At 53.7% G+C, this 12,682-nt stretch overlaps 1 protein-coding gene across 14 annotated transcripts in view; it reads right to left on the minus strand.

Moving 5' to 3' along the window:
• LOC133349089 (regulating synaptic membrane exocytosis protein 2-like) overlaps window positions 1–12,189 on the minus strand; it is a 49,064-nt gene extending 36,875 nt beyond the window's left edge. For all 14 annotated transcript variants that reach the window (XM_061562258.1, XM_061562241.1, XM_061562260.1 and 11 more), the window contains exon 1: window positions 11,827–12,189. In XM_061562258.1, coding sequence (XP_061418242.1) covers window positions 11,827–11,972 — 146 coding nt within the window. In that variant the 5' untranslated portion in view covers window positions 11,973–12,189. The remainder of the gene's footprint in view (window positions 1–11,826) is intronic.
• Window positions 12,190–12,682: the final 493 nt, after the last annotated feature.

Consider the following 12,682-nt stretch of genomic DNA (forward strand, 5'->3'; position numbering starts at 1 on the left):
AGATGACTCAGCTTGTCCAGCCTGGGTGATCCTGCTCGCTGATTATTGCTGCTGTAGTCACGTTTGTGGCATCTGATCACGAGATCCTTGCCTGCCACGACCTTTAAAAGCGGTGCCAGTGTAATCGCATCGCCCTTAGCTCCAGGAAGTTGATGCTCCACCTTTTCTCTACCCGCAGAGCCATTCTTGCGCAAGACGCTACCCAGCCCAGCAGACTTTTGCCCGTCTCTGAAACCAGGTGCTCCTCGAAGAAGCCTAAAGGGTGGGCCCCATGCAACCGTGGTGAGGTGAGCCACCACTTCAAGTCCTTCCTGGCCGCTCGCGATAAGGGAGAGCGTTGACGTGCGCTGCCCCCTCCCTCAAGAACCCACCCATCCAGCAGGCACCACTGGAGCACATTGAAGTGCAACCGGGCCCATAGGACCATAGCTTCATTTGTCAGCGTTGACATTTGCTCAGCCTTTGACACAGTGAACCACAAACGCCTAATCAATCATCTCGAGTCCGACTTCGGGATCAGCGGGACTGCACTAAACTGGATTTCTTCATTTCTGTCCGGCATGTGTTTCACCGTCAAAGTGGGAGCTACTTCTTCTAACGCAATTCCGTTAACATGTGGAGTACCTCAGGGCTCAGTCCTGGGCCCCCTGCTGTTTTCCATATATTACTTTCCCATTGGCCGACTAATCGACAGTTTTGACATCCACTGCCACTCCTATGCTGACGACACTCTTCTCATTACCTCCATTAAATCTCCCAGCAACTAAGGTATCGACAGTCTTTCCGCTTGCTCGACCACATTACAGCACTGGTTTCAAGATCACGACCTCTCTCTAAACCCTACCAAATCCGAGGCCCACGTAATTGTCACTAGCCAAAGACTGGTTTCCCTCCCACTCCCCTCGGGAATCTCAATCGTTTCATCCGTTCCTTCGTTCCATTCTCAGACCACCTGACATTTCTCGGCGTCACTCTGGATCCCACTCTCTTCTTCGACACCCATGTCAACCTCGTTTTCAAGTCCTGCAACTACCATCTCAGGACCCTCCGCCATCTACGTCCGTTCATCACCTCCAACACTGCAAATACTCTCGCCTGCAGCATCGTTGGGTCATGGGTCGACTATTGCAACTCAGTCCTCGTCCGGTCCACTCTAAGCAACCAAAATAATCTGCAATGCCTCGAAAACCACATGGCTCGAGTTGTCCACGGCCCCAGCAACCCTCGCCCTGACTCCGTGTCCATCCTTCGTGCCCTTAATTGGCTGGTTTTGACCAGAATTACCTTCAAGATCACTTGCCTCTGCTACCGCGCCCTAAAATCCGGCTACCCACCGTACCAAAGTTATCTGCTGATGCCTTACACACTTAAATTAATCGTAGAAACCTTCGCAATGCGTCGCAGAATCTCCTTGAAACTCCCAGGACAAGGACTGTCATTGCTTCTCGTCATTTCTCCGTTACAGCCACTGTCCTCTGGAACGCCATCCCCTATTCACTTCTGTAACAATCAATAATTTTCTTCATTCAAAAACCATCTAAAGGCACATCTCTTCAGCTCAACATTTAACCACCGAGTCTCCCTGTAACCACGCGACGCCATCTCTCACCGAGCTCGGCTCCGCGCCTCGGAATTGCGTCTTCGGTCCGTAACATTGCGTGTGTTATAAATTGTATTATTATCTCCACCGTGGCTGCCATCTGACCTAAGATAACTAGGAATAGAAGAGGAGGATGCAGCTCAACATTGTATTTCCCAGATGCAGGACGGCCCTTTCAAGGTCCTCGGACAGCAATCTCCACGTGGGCTATTCCCAGGCTCCCAGTCGTCAAAATCCAAGTCAGTGAGTCTTCCTGGCTCATCTGCCTCTCGGAGTGGGCTGCAGGCCCTTTTATTGAGCACTTTCAGTCTTCTGGCCCTGGATTTCTCAATCGCTGCAGCCCATAGCTGCATTTTGCACTCAGATGTGCCTTCTGTTCCTGTAGAACTGCCCTATTGGGTATCACCTTGGTGATGCAGGCAGGGATTGCCCTATGGCTAAAGACCATCTTTGTCTCCCCGGATCTCCCAGGAGAGGGGTAAGTACTGCCACTGGTCCCAGGGGGCCCCTTGGAAGCTATGCGAGGGCGCAGTAATCTACCATGGCCCCAAATGCATGGATAGCGTGACCCGTTCCGTCGGGCCGCTCCCATGCGGGCCTGTGGCCACTGAAGTTCTCCATTCTGCCAGCGTCTGCCGGTGCAAATCAATTCCTGCCACCTGACACAAGATTACAATTCTTGGACTGTCCAGATGGAATCTGAACCATCCTATAAGTCCTGCACGGTGCAGCCACATGACCCCACCGCTCTGCCCCTTACATCCATTGCCATGTCTGCTGCTCAGCCCCGCACGTCACCGTTGACTATGTACGGTGCGAAAGAAGTTCAACATAAACGCATCTCGGCCGAGGTTTACGGGCGCCATCTACCAGGTTCAACTGTGCCTGTCTACAGTGTTCCGATCCCCGATCTGTAGAGCATCAACTATTCATTGCACAGACACGCGCGGGCAAGTGGCTGCAGCAATGCCAGCCACAGCTCTGCGAAGGAACGAGCCCAATGCCCTCCCTGTCAATGTCATTGCGCGTCTTCACGCAAACTTTAAGCGGCGCTTAAAGTTTGTGAGTGGATGGGTGAGTTGGTGGGTGAGTAGGTGGGTCAATGGGTGAATGGGTGGGTGAGTGAATACATTGGGTGAGTGGATTGAGTTAGTAGGTGAGTTGACGGGTGAGTGGGTGATTGGGTGGGTGAGTGAGTGGGCGAATGTATGAGTAGTTGGATCGGTGAGTGGGTTGGGTGGGTTGATGAGTGAGTGGGTGATTTGGTGGGTGAGTGAGTGGGTGAATGGATGGGTCGATGAGTACATTGGGTGAGTGGATTGGCTGAGTGGGTTCAGTGAGTGAATTAAATAGGTGAGTGGATGGGTGAGTGGGTGGCCACCTGGCTCGTAACACACACGCATGCGCCTACTCATGTCATTACTATTACTACTACCACTTCACTCAATCTCATGTAAGGTGTGAAAGAAGTTCAACATAGATACCCTTCCGTTCTGACGAAGAACTGCACCACAACCTCCCACTGACACCGCGAAAAGCCGATACGGTACGAGCCCCACACAAGACACCCAGCCGCAAGTTGCAGTCCACAGACGCCAAGACACTGATGCCTCCTGCCTCGCCCGCTGGCGAGCGCGTCTCACTTGCCTTACCCGGTGGTGAGCGCGTGTAGTCTGCCTCACCCGGTGCCCTGCAGGTTGTGTCGTGCAGGGAATACGGAGACGCACGCATGGACGCACGTCGGGGGAGGAGGGAATGCGACCACTGCCCTGTCTCCCGCAATGCCACTGCGAACCGGCTCGCGCCGACAGGCGATTCGGACACTGCTGCTGCGAACGATGGTTCACAATGGTGGCAGTGCTCTTTACTCTCCACCGATGAGACGGCTGAACACAATAAATGTCCCCTCCCGGCCGTTGTCACCGTGTTTTAAACACCTGTAACAGTATCAGAGCTATTTTTGATTCACCAGCAACTACCGGGCTTCTAAAACATTCATGGTGTCCAACTCCATCAATTATTTACCCAGATTTGTTTACACCCGCGCAGACGTCACGTGGTCAAATCAGGGAGCTGCGAACTCACCCCAAGAGAGCCTCCGTGCCTCTCACCACCCTCACTCCCTCTCGCCAACTCACACCTTCTTTCACATGCCCACACCATCACCATCCCTCACCATCTATTACCGCCTGCCAGTATCTCTCACCTTCCATCACCACCTTATGCCCGATCGCAGTATGTGCATCGGTGGCGCTGCAGGGGGTCCCATGTTGAGCCCAATGTACGCCCCGGTCATCAAAGCGCCGCAGGCTGCACGGACACGTGTCGGCCATGGGGCAGACGCGCGAACGTGACACGTGGCTGAGATGCCCACATGGCTCAGCCCGCAGCACACCTCCCTTGTATTGTCAGCCAGCCGCTCGTCGCCGATCCGCAACTCAACGTGCCTCACGCATCGTCGATTTCATCATAAACCATGGTCAACCCGTTGCTGAGTGAAGGCCTCCCCATGCCATATCAGTCATGGGGCATATGTAACTGTATCTCACACAGGCCAGTGTGGGTGAGTTGGGGGGGGGGGCAGGGGGGTGGGGCGGGGGCCGGTAGGACCGGTTCAAACATCACTCAACACCGATGTTCACATTGACGGGATTCAACCTCAGGTATCTTGGTGCAAAGCGAGGTGTGAGAATCACTGCGCGACCACGACCAAACATAATCTGTGTGCCTGGGACGAGCTTGAGAGAAGATGGACTGTTGTGACACCAGGAGGATTTGGGGACAATTGGTACCAGCGGCATCAAGATTGGCCTCTTTGGAGGAGGCAAGTGAAGGACGCTACCGGGCAGAGCGCCAGGTGGATAAAACGCAGCAAGATGGCACAGTGTGGAGAGCAGGTGGTGCATCTTCTGGTCATCTTCGTTCGTCAATCCTTAACCACTCAGCTCGCCCTGTGACCTACTGACAAGCCTTCTGCACCTCAGGTGGCTACACGTAACGGACAATGAGAATTATTAAATTGTGATCATATGAATACAATTTGAAAATACGAAAACAATCCAAAATGTAACCCAAAGCATCTTCATTCTGATATCCAGAACAAACCACACGACCTGTCACTCCCACGCCGTTGTGAGGATTAGACACGGGAAGGAAGTTTGAATCCCGCCTCATCACGCAAGAATTCTTCTCCCACTGTTGCTCCTACTGCTCATTTTCTTGAGACTGTGCATTTATGTTACAAAGTATGAATATATGAGGTGGAGATTTTAAAATGTTTGTAATCATGTATGTTACAAAATATGAATGTAAGAGGTGAAGATTTTAAAATGTCTGTAATCACATAATTATGTGTTTGCTCGGTGTGTGTCACTGTTCTATTATTGCGCTTCTGCGGCCGTCTGGAATGGTCTTCTTTCCGATATTAGGAAGCCACTGAAGCTATGCACTTTTAAATCTGGATTGAAAACTCATTTATTTTTAAATGCCTTTTGTGTTCAGCTTGTTAGCCTTCCCCCGCACTTCAGATTAGCACGATTGTCTACGTACCGTGTGAAAGAAGTTCAGCATAAATGCATACGTGCCAATGTTCAGATATGCCGCCCACGATGAGAGGGCTTCAGTGGAGAGAAAATTCGTGTCCTCGTTCTGCTCCTCCTTCTCCGTTAAAGAAGCACAGGTGACAGTGGTTTACGATATGGTCCACAGTTTGAGTTGCATGGCCACAATCGTACTCTGTATTGTGTCTTTAATTTTACAATGATAAATGAGATATGCGCATCAGCCTGTTGATGTTTTAATGCGGTTGATGGTTCCACCAGTGTCTTCGAAGAACGTATCACCTGACCACCCTGGATGCCCTTTTTGGATGCCCTTTTTCCATTTCACGAGATTCTCCCAGTGAAACATTTTACTAAATGCAGTAAACATTGTAGATGAGTGATGCCCTCACCCAACGCGGCACTGGCGAGATGGCAGCGGCAGCGCATCGTGGGACACTGAACTCGAGCGGAGGACACAGAGGCTCTGCCGACCTCTCGTTACAGCCCAAAGTGGAGTCGCAACAATCTCTCGATTGCTCAGTAGCCGATTGCATTACAAGGGGATGCGAGGGAATGCGTTTATTTAGTACTAGCGGTTATTACCCGGCGTTGCCCGGGCGAAAAAGGCAGACACACATGTAGTTACACACGCAAATCCATTGATACACACACATAGAGTTACACGCACAAATGGACTCACACATACATACATAGACTGAACAACAACAATCGCCATTCGCCACTAAGTGGCGGTGACGTCACAACAACGCTTGTGCCAGGCTATGTGCACCTTGAGGCCACGTGAAGTGTCGAACGCCCGCTGGCAAGAGGTCACGGGGCAAACCCAGATGGCACAGGTCGACTGACTGAGACGACTGGCTGATGCACCACCTGTGCCCCCTACTGTGGCAACTTTCTGTGCTTTAGCCACCCGGCGCTCCGCTCGTTGTTGTGAGCGTCGCTCCTCCGCCCTCCGTTGTTGTTGGAGGGTGACTGCCTCCAACTGGCCAGTAGCGTCCTTCAGGAGCCTCCTCCATAGTGGCCGATCTTGACACCGCTGGTACCAGTCATCGGCAAGTCCACTCAGCTCCACGTCCTCCTGTAGCACATCACTCCATGTCTTCTCCAGCCCGTGCCGCGCCCGTCTAGCCCCCTCGATCCGGCGGAACAAAAGCTGTTTAGGCATGCGGTGGCTGGCCATGCGGGCTACATGACTCAGGCAATGCAGCCTTGCCTACCGGAGGTCACCAATGGGACTTTGTCCACATCTTTAAAGGATTTGTGAGCTCCTCACACAATGCAACCTGGTTAAACTCAGGATGGATCGTAGGCAGGCCATCTTAAATGTTTCTAACCGGCGAAGATGTTCCATTATGGGGGTCCAAGTTTCACAAGCGCAGAGAAGGGAGGGAATGACCGTGGCCGAGAAGACCTGAAGCTTCGTACGGAGTGATAGACCAGGTAGGTTCCACACATCGTTACGCAGCCAATGAAAAGATACTGCAGCTCGACTGATTTGGAGTGAGACCTTTGCTGTTAAACCGGAGCCGGTCATTAGCACACTGGCAAGGTATGGGAAACTATCCACTGTCTCGACAACTGCCCCATCACCAATTGGGAGTTGTGGTGGTGGAGTGTCCGATGGTACAAAATAGGCAGGCAGGTGCTTAGTTTTGTTTGGGCTGATGGTAAGGCCCCACCTGTTGGTGGCAAGCTCCAGGTTCAGCAGCAGCACCTCGAACTCCTCCTCCGAGTGAGCAGCCATTAGCAGATCATCGGCATACATAACGTGGTTGAGCAATAGGGAGCCATCCCTTGACCGCACCAGGGCATCGATCAGCCTCCCATTGCATCTGTAGCAGATGGGAATTCTTCCAGTACAGGCATTGAAGGCTCGACGAACTACGTGGTCCAATGTGGGAGCCAGAGGACATCCCTGTTGCACCCCAAGATGTAAAGGGAATGGCTCTGACTCACGGCCACGTAGTTAAGACGCGGGGCCGCTCACCATCATGAAGGTCATTAAGGATGGTGATGAGTGGGTTCAGGACTCGGAAAGCACGAAGAGCAACCCAGAGGCCAGGCCTACTGATGGTATCATAGGCCTTGAGCAGGTCAATAAAGCACACGCATGGACTAAGATGCACATATGGACCTACAGACACGCAAAGAAATGGAGTTACACTGACTAACATGGAGGCATGCACACATAGCGACTAACATACACGCACATGGACTGAGAAACACACACACACACATATGGACTGACACACACAAACACATCGACTTACAGACACACACACATATGGACTCACACACACATAGCCATGCACTTGAGATACGCACACATGGAGTTGCACACACATATATGGACGTGCACACATACAGCGACACACACACATACATAGAGTGACACACACATTGCCGTACACACACATACACATGTGGACTGTCACACAGACATCCACTTGAGATATACACACATGGAGTTGCACACACATATATGGACGTGCAAACATACAGCGACTCACACACACAGCAATACGTGGACTCAAACACACATTGACGTAAACACACATATGTACTTACACACACACATATGGACTAAGACACACACACATGAACTTACACATACATAGACTGACACACACATAGCCCTACACACACATATGGACTGTGACACACAGATATCTACTTTAGATACACAAACATGGATTAACACACATATGAACTCACACACAGACGCATTGGCTTACACACATACATCGAGTGACACACACATGTATAGACTTACACACACATGTGGACTGACACACACACATCGAAGTACACGCACACAGATCGACTGACACACACACATGGACTAACACACACACATAAACACTTTGATGTACACACACACATGGGGCGTTGTCCGTTCGAAAAAGACAGACACCCACATGGAGTTAAAGACACGCATGGCTGCACACGCATAAACGTATGGACTCAAAGACGCACACATGGACTAACACACATCGACGGGCACAGCAATCCCCGATGATGGCACAGCTATCAGTATCGCAGTACTACGTATGAGTAAATAACATGACGTGAGCGATGGAAACAATAGAAATGCATTGAAGAAATAAGCAGAAATCACAGGCTGGCAGTAGACCGTGGCAACGTCATAAAAGCGTAGCAAAAAAAGTGGAAATTGAGCAACCCAAAAAGAGTTTTGTGTACACAAACATAATTATTGTAATGTTTGTCAACTAATGTGTGTTAACAATAGTAAACAATAGACTTGAGTTGTTAGCGTAAGAAGCAAGGAACTTTGTACTTACCATAGGCATGTTGAGGCCTTGTGCCATGCGTAGCCCCCGTCCTGGCCTACATTGGCGAGGCGGCGGAGTTGGCACGTTGGCAGGCTAGGGACTGGGCCGCTACCCCCCCCCCCCCCCCGCAGCATCCCCCGGCCGTGCAAGAATAATGGTATGTAAGCAGTAAAATATATATTATCTACGTAGTCTGTACTATAAACTGGACGCATCGTGTTAGGGGGAGCGAAGAGGACATGACACTGTGAAGAAATATATTTGCAGCGTGATGTGTGTATGTGTTGGCTGTAAAACGCGTAAAAGAAAATGTCCCCCGTGAGCTCGAGTGAACGCGCAGCACTTGGCAGGGTCCGCCCCCCCCACGCAATTGTCGTCAGTTGGTACGGTCGATGTCGCGCAATAAGTAAATAATGAATAATAGAAACGGCACAAAAGTGTTAATTAAACTACTTTAAAGTTTACGGATGGGAAAACGGAATAGCCTATTCCCACCGCGGGGCTTAGGGCGTGCCGCCTGTCAAAAAAATTTCTCCATGAAGCCCACCGTCCGAGAGCCAAATCCCCCGCAAGCACGAGCACGCGGAGACTTTTTATATATAAGAAGAAGATTGACTGTTGCCGTGATGGATAAGTATCGTCAATGATAACGAAAAGGCATTCGCCCGCTATTGGCTCTCACGAGAACCGAATTGGACTTTGAATCGTTTTGGTGCTCGTGGCTTGAACACGGGTGGTGACATTCCATGCCCACGCCCGAGTTCATCACGAAGTGGCGCGTGCGAGGGTTACCTTGCAGACTGTACGCCGTGGGATTAAAACCGAATAATCATAAACATGATAGTGAAACGTGAACCCAAAAACATCAATGCTTGATCACAGCACCATCTCGCTTCATTGCATCTATTGATCCCGCTCCAGCTTTAACACAAATACAGACAAAACGACAAAGATCCCCCATATATCCTTAACAGACTGTGGGGGCAAGTGCTGTGAGCGAGCATCACCTATGAAGGCTGGAACGGCACACGAGAGAGTGGGTGGCCAGCACCAAGCCAGGCCGCTTTTGTCTCCCCAGTGGCGATGTTTACACATCGCGCCAGGTACTCACTTGAGGCTGAGTCGATCTAGGGGAGATCCAGGACCGATTCATATAATCGTCACTGGTGTTCGCCGTGAAGGGGAGGGGGGTTCAGGGGTGAGTGATGTGGGGGGGTGAAGGGGGGATTTAAAGGGGGGGGGGGGGATGAAGGGGTTGGTGACGTACGGTGCGAAAGAAGTTCAAATACATAGTGAAGGGGAGTGGAGGAGGGAGTTAAGTGGGAAGTGAAGTGATGGGGCGGTGAAGTGTGGGGGAGCGATGTGGGGAGTGAAGAGGGGAGGTGCAGTGGGGCGGAGGGGGGTTAGCGCCACTCACCACACCGAGCCCGGCCCTGCTGTGTCAGCGTCTGCCTCCGGCGCCAGCCGTTGCACTCGCCACAGCTTGAGCCCCGCGCCCCCCAAGCTATTGGTGGTTGGCGGCGGCGGCAGTGTTTTTCACTGGAGCCTTGTGCTCGAAGCCAGGCTGCGCGACCCCTAATGTTCGAGGGAATCTGACTGTGCCCGAGGAGAGCAATCCCACGCGGCTCCAATTAGCATGGGGGCGATCACGGCTTCACAGAAACTCGCGCTCAGATCCGCGCAAAGCACCCACAGAGTTAACCCGACGAGGACAGTGACGATGAGAGAGTGATGAGTGACGAGGGGTGACAGAGTGCGATAGGAAGCTCCCGCTCCAGGCTCCGAACACCGCGCGGGAGAGGCGGCTCTGAGCGGTTTCGAGCGCCACCCGGTGGCTGAGCTGCACACGCGCACCCGGGCACCCGGGCACCCGGGCACCCGGGCACCCGGGCACCCGGGCACCCGGGCACGGGCACCCGGGCACCCGGGCACGGGGACCTGGGCACGGGCACCCGGGCATCCGGGCACGGGGACCCGGGCACGGGCACCCGGGCACGGGCACCCGGGCACGGGGACCCGGGCACGGCCACCCGGGCACGGGGGGCACTTCACGGGGACAGTGACCGGAGAACCGCTGCCTTTTTGATATAAACTCCACCGTCTTTGCAAAGATAACCACATCGAGGAAATGCACGCTCCTCGTTGATGCTCAATTTGTACGCAATGTTCGCGGTGCTTAATTGGGCCATCGTCGTTCTTCCGCATCTACGTGTCCATGGGGGACGTAAATACCTTCTGCACCGCATCCCTCCCCCCACCCTCAATCGCACAAATGTCAGCAAAACCTACGTGCACAAATCGCCAACGGTGTGAAGCTTTCGATGACAATCGCTGTGGTGACCATAATGTGACTGCTTGTGAATTGCGATGCACCGCACCTCACGTGCTGCTCTGTGGAACTTGTCTACTCGAATTGTCCACCCCGCCCACTCCTCCTGCACCTACGTACGCCCTAAGCCACCACCAAGTGAGACTCCACACCCAGCACTGCCAGCAATGGGTGACGAGTGCTACTTACCGAGGGGTTCATTTGAGTCGACTTTTTCTGGGTAGGAGACCCGTAAAATAATTCCGCCCCTGCACGCCACATCCAGTATACCCCTCGCTATGGCTGTGGCGAGTCGTGTGCCACCTCCTGGTCAACCAGCAACAGCAAACATGTCTACCTCAATCCCAGGTATGTACTGATTACTGTACTGGTGACTGATTACCGATACTCCGTCACACATGAGCTCTGTGTTGCCGAGTTCTCAAATCATCTCAAGTTCCTCCAAACCCCCCCCCCCAAGCCCCCTCTGACCCTGGTCCCCCTCTATCATCCCCACACCGCCCCCCCCCCGAATCCAGTTATTGACCCTAGCCCCCCTGACTGATTCTATGCCCCCCTCTCTCTGACGCCGCTGTGGCTCACAGCCCACAGCCCCGTGGTCACGTGGTGCGCGTGGAGCTGTCCAGCGGCTTCAGCAGCCGCGCGAATCAACACAACGCGGGGGGGGGGGTGGGGGCATCAGCGGCAAATAACACGACACGAAATAGCCACAATAGCAAACAATAAAAGCACAAAATACTAGAGCAACGAGGTCTGATAAAACAGAGACAAATAATACATCACAATTAGAGCCACGCGCCTCGCAGAAACCCCCCCCCCGTTAGGGCCCCGGCGGCCATGGAGCCCCCAGCCGAGCCCCCTTGCCACAGCGCAGGGAAACGGCCTCGTCTGGGCGGGGGGTGGGGGGGGGGTACTCGGGGCCTACGGGGCCTACGGGGCAGCGGCAACAGCAGCGGCCTCCTCCCTCCTCCTCCTCCTCGCAGCAGCAGCACAGGAACATGGCGGCCGCGTCTCTCTGGTTGTCATCACTCCCTCCCTCACCTCAGCATTTGTTGCTCCTTCTCCTCCTCGTCTCGCTGTCGCGCAACCACGGCCATGATGATGTTGCGCTCCTCCTCCGTGAGATGGCTGAGGTCCGGGACCCCGGGAGGGCGTTGCGGCCCCGTGGGCCCAAGCGGAGGCTCCATATCCGCGCCGCCGCCGCCGCCTCTCAGGACGCGATCCCCGCGTGGCCCCGGGCGGCGCCGCAGTGGCGGCCCGGCCGAGACGCGGATTCCCCGGGACGGGAGGCCGGCCGCGCCATCGAGCAAAGCCGCCGAGAGCGGCCCTCTGGCAGACAGCGCCTCCACTGATACAGATCCAACACAGAGCTCCAAACAGCACACACAGCTCTCGCAGCCAAACAGCGCCTCCACCGACTCACACGCAGACCCCTCGCAGCTCACGCAGACCCCTCGCAGCTCTCGCAGCCAAACAGCGCCTCCACCGACTCACACGCAGCGCACACAGCAGCGCCCGCGCTCGTGCAAAGCAGGAAAAGCACAGCTCACACGGAATAAGAGCAGAGGCAAGGACCCATCGTATATAGCATTGCCCATGCTTTTGGGGGAAGTGCTGTTAATGCCAACACCACGCTCAGCCGCCTTTGTCTCCCTAGTGGCGATGGTCACACATCTCACCAGGTACTCACTTCAGGCTGAGCCGACCTAGCGAAGGTCTAGGACCGATTCAGAGCATCGTCACTGTGTTGGCCATGAGCGGGAATTGAACTTGGGTAGGCCGAGTTTGAAGTGCAGGGCGCTAACCATTGCGCCACCGCTCCCCACTAGCGAAACATCGCCTCTACTGACACACGCGCTGCGCAGTGCGCACAACAGCACAGCCCAGGCACACAGAA

The sequence above is a fragment of the Lethenteron reissneri genome, chromosome 29, assembly GCF_015708825.2.
Source record: "Lethenteron reissneri isolate LAM-NWPU_2019-01 chromosome 29, ASM1570882v1, whole genome shotgun sequence".
NCBI lineage: Eukaryota > Metazoa > Chordata > Hyperoartia > Petromyzontiformes > Petromyzontidae > Lethenteron > Lethenteron reissneri.